At 44.6% G+C, this 8,851-nt stretch overlaps 1 protein-coding gene across 3 annotated transcripts; it reads left to right on the top strand.

Annotated features, from left to right (window-relative positions):
* Nucleotides 1–208: 208 nt before the first annotated feature.
* Nucleotides 209–8,851, top strand: bcl6aa (BCL6A transcription repressor a). Of its 3 annotated transcripts, none has more exons than XM_037115500.1 (9): nucleotides 209–1,770; nucleotides 4,069–4,240; nucleotides 4,335–4,556; nucleotides 4,660–5,622; nucleotides 5,817–5,998; nucleotides 6,095–6,262; nucleotides 6,381–6,511; nucleotides 6,840–6,977; nucleotides 7,461–8,851. In XM_037115500.1, exons 1-9 carry the CDS (start codon nucleotides 1,740–1,742, stop codon nucleotides 7,602–7,604), a joined length of 2,151 nt encoding a protein of 716 aa, XP_036971395.1. In that variant the 5' UTR covers nucleotides 209–1,739; the 3' UTR covers nucleotides 7,605–8,851. The 3 variants fall into 3 exon arrangements, with proteins under 3 accessions (XP_036971395.1, XP_036971396.1, XP_036971394.1); XM_037115501.1 differs by lacking the exon at nucleotides 209–1,770 and adding an exon at nucleotides 2,295–2,554; XM_037115499.1 differs by lacking the exon at nucleotides 209–1,770 and adding an exon at nucleotides 3,053–3,987.

The following is an 8,851-nucleotide window of genomic DNA, read 5'->3' as shown; positions in this document are numbered from 1 at the left end:
CACTGACAGTAAACGCTTGCCCACAACTTATGACATTAATACACATTTCGCTTTCACACGCGTCCCCTAACCAGTCTATTAGAACCATATGTAAATTCACACCAGCTCTCAGCTCCACACGGGAACCAGCTCAACCACCAGATTTGAACAAAAGGTCTGAAAAGAGCACAAAGTAAAAAAAAAAAAAAACACAACACCAGTGAGCTGAAAAAGTACAAAAAAGACTGCGTTTATTCTTGCCCAACTCTGAGAAATGATGCAACAGGGAGAACACATGCCTTAAATTAAATGGTAAGAGGGAGAAAAGAAAAGGAAAAGGAAGAAAAAAAAAACCACAGCAATGCATTCAATTAATTTTCCAGGAATCTTTCACTTTGCATTTCAATGAGCAATGTTTCTTTTGTTGTAAGTGTGCACAGCATCTGACACGGACAACTTCACAGGCAGCCTCACACTAAACCGGTTAAACACTCCAAAATATGTGGAATGGAATATATGAAAAATAAAATACGTAAGTTGTCTAAACTGGGTTACCGATGTTTATTAATATTACAGCACCCCCAAAAAAATCACCAACAGCCTGACCTTGACATTGAATTTTCTTCTTTTTACAAAAATAGGTCTCATGGATTTTTTTATTTTGTTTTTTTTAAAAAGACACAGATTCTCTGAACATCATCTGCTTGAGTTCTGAATTACAACAAATGGTACATAACATTCATATAGCGTCCATACTGTCAAGATTTTGGGGGTCTCTCTCTCTCTCTCTCTCTCTGGCTTTCATGCAACAAGTTCAGGACAGTCATGAAGTCAATCACATCTACAGCTACTCGTTGAATCCACCGTCTGACTGGACAGTGGCTCTGACACAGCAACACTAACACAGGAGATGCATTAACACCGTTATTACGCGCACATGAGACAATTTAAAAAAAAAATAAAAAACTGGAAGCGCCAAGTTGGACCATGCAAACCAAAACGATCACATCCACATGACACACGCTGCCTGCCTGCCTGTCTGTCTGCAACACTTGTGAATAATAAATCTATTAAAGCTTTCATTTTTAAACAATCCCCCCCTCCGTTGTGATTCGCAGCATTCCCCATCTATGAAGTCAAACACACGGCATACCTGCAGGAAATCTGGTTTAAAAAAAAAAAAAAAAAAAAAAAAAAAAACCAAAACAAAACAAAAGATCTGCGGATGATGATGAGGATGAAAAGCCGAGCCTGTCGCATCGACCTGTCCCTTCGTGGGCCTAATTAAGATGTCGGTCTGTGTGCTGTACATGTCGGGTCTGTGTGTTCAATGCGACGGAAGGCAGCGGAACGACACATCGCTTAAATCATAGAATATAAATTAGTTCTCAGAATTTCGGGGGCTGGGTTTAAGGAACTCGTGACGTCGCCGGCTCGACGTCCTGTGACTCTGGACGCAACCATCGTCAGAGAGGGGGGGGGGATTGGTGGTAGCCGGGTGCCCAACAAACGATTTCCTGCATTATTTTAGGAAATAATTGTCGTTTTCGGACTCTTTTAAATGCCCGGGACGCGGCCGGCTCGCTGACGGGACCGCCGTGTGTAGAAAGAGCGAGAAAAATCGCTTTGAAAACGAGTGTTTTCCGCCACATGGGAAAAAAACGTCTCACCCCCGCGCTGGGAAAGTGGTACGGTCCCGGGCTCAAATTCCGAGAATTGAGCTCGTCTGATTCTTAGAACTGGGGTTCTTAGAAGTGGTGATGCAAGAAGTTTCTAGGAAAGCGCTACCAGGTGATTTTTTAAATTCCTTTTCTGCTCTAATTTGGCGCGAAGTTGTTATGTACTGTATGTTGCTTATGTCTGTTTATTTTTTTGTTTTTTGTTTTTGTTTTAACACAGTGGGGTTGTGTGTTTGTGCTGCTGGAGTGTTTGAGGAGACGGCGGGCTTGTTGGTGTGACTGAGTCCGCTGTCAGTGCTGAACAAGCGCAGAGTCGAAACTCTGAAGTGGCTCCGGTGGTGACAGCCGGAGCTCCGCTGTCTTGTCTTGTCTGTCTGTGGCGGAGCTGCCCGCCTCTGCGCTGCTGCCTCCGCCGCCGCTGGTCGGAGGTTGAACCAGCGGCGGCGGCAGACAGACAGACAGGCAGGCGGGAGGACGGCAGCAGCCTCCCCGCCGGAGCTCCCGCGTCTCTCGGCTGTGAAGCTGTAATAACGCCCGGGTCAGATAACTACAACCGAGGTGTGGAGGGGTGGGGGGGAGACGGAATGAGGACTCGGAGCCGTGCGAGGGCTCACCAGGAGCCCAGGGTGCGTTCACGGACATAGTTGCTGTGTGACTCTGATTTAATGTTCATGTGTCAACAGTGCGGCGGCTGTCAGACGAACTTTGCTGGCAAGCATGGCAGCGTCAGGTCCGAGAGTAATGTTGTTGTGGGGTTTTTTTGTTTTGTTTTGTTTTTGTTTGTTTGTTTTTTTTAAACTCCAGTGGTAATTTGCTTTTTTAAAAAAAATGCTGCCTCGAACAGAACAGCCCCGTCTGTTACCGTAACACACTGCAGCGGAAACATTAGCGTTGAAGTGAGTGTGTGTTTTTCCACCAATACACAGCCAGTGTGTGTGTGTGTGTGTGTGTGTGTGTGTGTGTGTGTGTGTGTGTGTGTGTGTGTGCGTGTGCAGCACACGTCGTCGCACCACCAACTTGTGTCTCTCGTGTTTCCACTGTGACACCGTCGACAGGCTTCACCTCGAAGTTCAGAGTGTTTCTGTCTTTTCGTTTCTTTCCTTTTTTTTTTTTTTTTTAGAGAGAGAGAGATGCGCTCACAAAGTGTCGCCTCGCTTCTTGTCACGGGCTCAAGAGTTTCGGTCGAGACTGCGTTTATACTCAGGAAACTCTTTATAATAAGATCATAGAATTAAAAAATGCAAATAAAACCAAGAGGTCTATTGAGGACGTTTATATATATATATGTATTTTTTTTTCTCTAAATTTGTGCGTTGACAAATCTGGCGTCTGTCATGTCATTTATTATTTTTTATATATATATATATAAATATATAAATGATCACACTTTATAGATGTAGTCCTCCAAAAAAAAAGACGCTCTGAAAATGTGGTGGCTCTTGTCAGACACCTCAGCACCTTGTCGATCAGAGCTGGTGTCTGTGTGTTTGTTGCTGCACTCTGTCCTGCTTCTATTCTCGGACGGGGTCCAGTTTCACACCTCACGCTTTGACTCTGAGTTCAAGACTTCTTGGTCCCAGAAATTTAATCCGCGCTCCAGTTTTAGTAATTTGCGCCATAAGATATTGTAAAAAAAAAAAAAAGAGAGAGAGAGAAAGAGCTGCCACATGGTTTTTACCGCCGCAGACAGGAGAAAGTGTCACCTGGTGTTGTGACCCGGTCAGCTGCTCCGGAGGTTCAAGTCTTAAAATTCATAGTTTGTGTGAGGAAGAAGAAGAAGAAATGGAAAAAAAAAAAAAAGTTTGGGGTTGATGTGTGAGCTGCTTGTTGAATCCATTTCCCCTGATTTTTAACAGCTTGTTGATGGTGATTGTGTAAAAAAATGTGACCACGCTGCAGAGAAACTTTTCTCCGTTATAGATTATTATTATTTTCATCATGAAGCTGAGAAGGGATTTTAAAATAATGCATCTAAGTAGCTGCTTGAGTATGTGTTATTTATTATAACAAAATAATTTTAGTTTCCCCCCTAAAAAAGAAAAAAAAAAGTCTTGTAAGAGATTTTGTTTGTTTGTTTGCGCTCTATCTCTTCTGTCGTATTAACTTGTCAACCAGTGGTTCAAAGAGAGAAAGTGAGGGGGAGAGAAATGACTCCAAAGGTAGAAATTTAAATGTCTAGACAGTGTTTATTTAATAAATGGCGCCGCCTTCTGGAGGACCGGCCGATCTGCGCCTCCCTCCTCCGCCACACTTGACAAAAGAACCTGACGAGGATCAGAAATGATCTCAGGCCAGTTCATTTACTCGGAGGTGACCTTACAGCACGGAGGTGAATTGTGGCACGGTGGCAAAACTCTCCCCGATGCCGCTCCTGTGAAATAATCTCGCCGTTGTTTTCCCTGTTTTGCAGAACTTGACAAAATGGCTTGCGCAGCAGACAGCTGCATACAGTTCACACGCCATGCAAGTGATGTCCTGCTCAACCTGAACCGGCTCCGCAGCAGAGACATCCTCACAGATGTCACTATCCTGGTCAACAGACAGCAGTTCCGTGCACACAAGACCGTCCTCATGGCTTGCAGGTGCGTGTTCATTGTGCATTGTGATCTGATTGTTTCCTGCTGCAGTTTGAGGATGAAGGCGCTGACCGTTGTGCGCTCTTGTCTTGTCTTTCAGTGGGCTCTTTTACACCATCTTTACTGACTCCCACAAGTGCAACCTTAACGCGATCAGTCTGGACCCAAAGGTGGACCCAGAGGGCTTCGCCATCCTGCTGGAGTTCATGTACACCTCCCGTCTCACACTAAAGGAGAGTCTGATCATGGCGATCATGAACACAGCCATCTACCTGCAGATGGACCATGTTGTGGACACGTGCCACAGATTCATCAAATCCAGGTTGGTGGAGTAAAATTCTGTTCGCTCTGCTCTGCTGAAAATCAGTCAAATCGATCGTGATCAGCATCTGTCGTGTTTTAACCCGCTTGATCTTTTTCCTCAGCGATCCGGCCAAGCTGCCCAGAGATGAGTTTTTGGTCAGTCCCTTGGTTTTACCTCAGGATGTCCACGCGTACCGGCCCCATGATGTTGTTGACAGTTTGCACAGCCGCGTAGCTCCGTTCAGGGATGGAAGGCCCTACGGCTCAAACATGTTCAACGGGGTCAGCACCCCCAGCAACTACCATCTCTACGGGCAGTTTCCCATGCCAGGATTCCCTTTCCCTCTGTGCAAGCTGACTGATGCCAAAAATGCTTTTGCTGACCTCTCTAAGAGTGGTATCCACCACAAGCATTGTTCTCCACATGACAGCGCCAACATCATCAGGGCAGAGTACAGCAGGGCGGTGGGCTCCAGCTCCTCCAGCATTATTCACTCCACCACCTACGCTTCCAGGGAGGTAGGGAGAGACGACGAGATGAGGAAGGAAAGCCACGAGGGGGTCGGCCAGTCTATTGCTCTCGGAGCGAGGAAACGTGCGTTCCCCGTGTTGACCCTCGAGCCCCAGAAGGACTCCGGCAAAGATAACACTCCTCAAGTGGAGGAAGACCTGATCCATCAGCACTACCCCCTCGGAATCTCCTCCGCCGGACGCAAGAGCCTCATGAGCAGCCCGCAGAGCCCCCTCAAATCAGACTGCCAGCCCAACTCCCCAACAGAGTCCAGCAGCAGCAAGAACGCCAGCCTCTCTCAAGCCGCAGGAGTGCAAGTACCGCAGGGCACGCCGGACCCCAAGGCTCGCAACTGGAAGAAGTACAAGTTCATCGTGTTGAATCAGAGCGCGAAGGAGGACGAGGTGGGGCTGCGGGATCCTGGGCTCCGCTCCCCTCAGCGCCTCGGCCTGCAACCCTACCTCCACCCCAGCGACTCGGAGAACCTCGACCCACAAACCACGAGCAAGAGCAACGATCACAGCGAGGACCTGCCTGCGCCCCAGGCCAGTCGGCTCAACAATATCATCAACAGGTAAGGAAATGTTTGTCTCTTCTCAGTCAGGTTGTGTGAGGTGCTGCGAAGATTTTATTATACTTTTCCCCTGCGATCCACTTCACTGCTCTGTATTTTCAGCATTCACTGGGATCATTTTTAGGAACTTTACTTTGGAATTAACTTATTTTTGTTTAAGATCTGTTGTTAAGTATTCCTCCTTTTGTCTTTAGCGCACTTGAGGGCTCGCTGAGGAACGGTGACAGCCACCCTCAACACTACCTGAGCCGTCTGAACTGCTCAACCTGCGGCACGCCGTCCCCACAGCACTCAGAAGTCTGTCCCAACACCTCCAGGTCCCGTCTCACAGACGACATGGCGGAGCTGCACTCCGAATACTCAGACTCCAGCTGTGGTGAGTTTTACGATGGCTGTTAAAATATCAGTGACACATATGAATTAAAGATGATTTGTTTCTGTGTTAACCTCGACCGAAACTCCTCCTCAACAGAAAACGGCACGTTCTTCTGTAACGAATGTGACTCCAAGTTCGCCGAGGACGAAGCGCTGAAACAACACATGCTTCAAGTGCACAGCGACAAGCCATACAAGTGCGACCGCTGCCAGGCTGCTTTCCGCTACAAGGGCAACCTGGCCAGCCACAAGACTGTCCACACAGGTACGTCTAACGCGTTCATTTCCTGTCTGACATGCGTGCAACTTTATTTATTTATTTATTTATTTTTGCTTCTTGAATTCTGACGGGGTTTCTCTGATTATTTTCTTTGTGCTTTCAGGGGAGAAGCCGTATCGCTGTAATATTTGTGGTGCTCAGTTCAACCGACCAGCTAACCTCAAGACTCACACTCGCATCCACTCAGGAGAGAAGCCATACAAATGTGAGACGTGCGGCGCTCGTTTTGTACAGGTAACGACACACTTACACAAACATCTGGATCTGGCACTTTTATTGAACTTTTTCCTCTTTATTGTGTTCGGGCCAGCAGCGCTAATACTCACCTCTATCTATGGGTGGGTACAGTCATTTTCAGCTTTACACAAGAAGCCGTAATTACAGGAAAGAACATCCTCAAGGCCGTTTTGGCATTTATATAATGGATGCCGATATGTGCGCTGTCAGAAAGGGTTCATCGTAGGATTTGCTAACACATTCCTAGATAATAGTCTGCAGTCAAACAGTTTGATTCAAGCTGTTATATATATGTTTTTTTTTGGTTTTTTTTTCCATGTTCCAGGTTGCTCATCTCCGTGCTCATGTGTTGATCCACACCGGTGAGAAGCCATACCCGTGTGAGATCTGCGGAACACGCTTCCGTCACCTGCAGACGCTGAAGAGCCACCTGCGCATCCACACGGGAGAGAAGCCCTATCATGTAGGTCGACACAACGAGTCACAACATCACACCATAACGTTACCGTCTTTGAAATCAAATTTAAAGGAGCCCTACGTAGTTTTGGGGAAGAAATTTTCGACATCGACGTTAACTGATTTTTTTTTTTTCTTTAATGCCAAAACAAACTAAATAAACAAACTCTCTTTATTTTCGTAGCTGAATAAACAAACTGATCTTAAAGAACAACACAATTTCATACTGTTTTAATTTGTTTATATATGGCGGACCCTGCCACATTCTCGCTTTCAAATAGTGCTCAGGGGACGTTATATTCCTCTGAGAACAGCTCGTTTATTGAGTTACGGAATAAATAACTTGTATTATTACCACACTGACATTGTAAATGTTAATATCCTGTTTCAACTTCTTCCCCAAAACCATGTCGTGCCCCTTTAAACCTGTTGCAAGATAGTAAAAATGCCTCAAAAATAACGTTCTGCCGTAATTTCTTTTCCTTTTCAGTGTGAGAAATGCAACTTGCACTTCCGCCACAAGAGTCAGCTCCGTCTGCATCTGCGACAGAAGCACGGCGCCATCACTAACACGAAGATTCAATACCGCATGTCGACGGCGGACATGCCTACTGACTTGACAAAGGCATGCTGAGCAGGAAGAAGGGAACAGTTTCAAAAAGGAGGCAATCTTGACCTTGGCATTTTAAAAGACCCCAACTTGTACAATCATCCAAAATTGTAGTGCCACACTGTGTTCATTAGACAAATAAATTGGCTGTGTACGCCATTCTAAACGGGTTTCCACTACATGTGAACGTAGAGCCACATACGGCATCTTAGTCACTTTATTGTTTCTATATAGATATAAATATATATATATATATATATGTATGTCGGACGTGTTTCTAAGCTTTGAAGGTACGTATATAAAGCTTTATTTTGTTGAGAAGGATGGAATGTAAACAATCTGTTTTTTGAAAATACAGTATTTTATATCAGAGAACTTACTTTTCTGAAAGTATTGAAAATTTTGATCGACGGGTGGTACATATATTTTAAGATAACGAGATTTGCGGCTGTATAGAGTTGTCTATACATTTTTATGTAGATGTACGTACATGTTGCACCATGTCAAGTTGCCATACTCATGTGAAGGGGTAAAAAAATGACGAAATTGATTTTTAGTGGAAAAAACATATCAGATGACTGCTGCTGTCTGATGAGGATATGCATGAGGTACTCTGTTACCGTCGCCAGTTGTCAGCGCACATGAAGTGGGCAACTGCATAAATATTGTGACATATTGTGTAATTATATCTGTGGGATTGCTCTCTGCTGGCAGAGCCAATCTAAGTGTTGAAACTGCATTTCAAGGTACTGCTTTGTTATGACCAAGAAAATATTTTGCTTCAGATATGTATTTGTATAGATGTGAATTTCTTTTTTTCTTTTCTTTTCTTTTTTTTCTTTTTGTTCATTTGTTTTCCATAAGTGAAGGTTTACAGTTTTTTGGTCATTGTTCTAGATCCTACAGTAAAGTTGTTTGTGTCAAGGTTTTTTTGTTTGTACATACACTGTGTATTCAATGTGCCTTTCTCTATGGTGACTGAATTCTTCTCCGTTCAGCCCGGCTGTATTAAGGTACAACTCAAGGACACCACTAGTCCTAGATCCCTGTTTGTTTGTATGTGTGTGTACGTACGTATGTATGTATGTATGTGTGAGTGTGTGTATATATTTTTAAATGCTTGTTGTCACCGACCCTAAAACATGCAAATTCATCATTGTAAATCTTCAGGACTTGTTTTTGGATTGGGCTTTTTTAACTGCATTAAAAATAATTGTACAATGTTTAGATGTATGAATGTAAAATAAACGTATTGGATTTCTATGTATTAA

The sequence above is a fragment of the Acanthopagrus latus genome, chromosome 11, assembly GCF_904848185.1.
Source record: "Acanthopagrus latus isolate v.2019 chromosome 11, fAcaLat1.1, whole genome shotgun sequence".
Taxonomy (NCBI): Eukaryota; Metazoa; Chordata; class Actinopteri; order Spariformes; family Sparidae; genus Acanthopagrus; species Acanthopagrus latus.
Note: the sequence above shows the minus strand (reverse complement) of the source record. Positions and strands in the feature narration are given on the sequence as shown.

Bases quoted from the DNA above. Each gene is read 5' to 3' on its own strand.
- bcl6aa (XM_037115499.1), top strand. From the start codon at position 3,939: ATGATCTCAGGCCAGTTCATTTACTCGGAGGTGACCTTACAGCACGGA. The intron at 3,988-4,068 runs GTGAATTGTGGC...CCTGTTTTGCAG, and splicing joins GGTGACCTTACAGCACGGAG to AACTTGACAAAATGGCTTGC. The intron at 4,557-4,659 runs GTTGGTGGAGTA...CTTTTTCCTCAG, and splicing joins CACAGATTCATCAAATCCAG to CGATCCGGCCAAGCTGCCCA.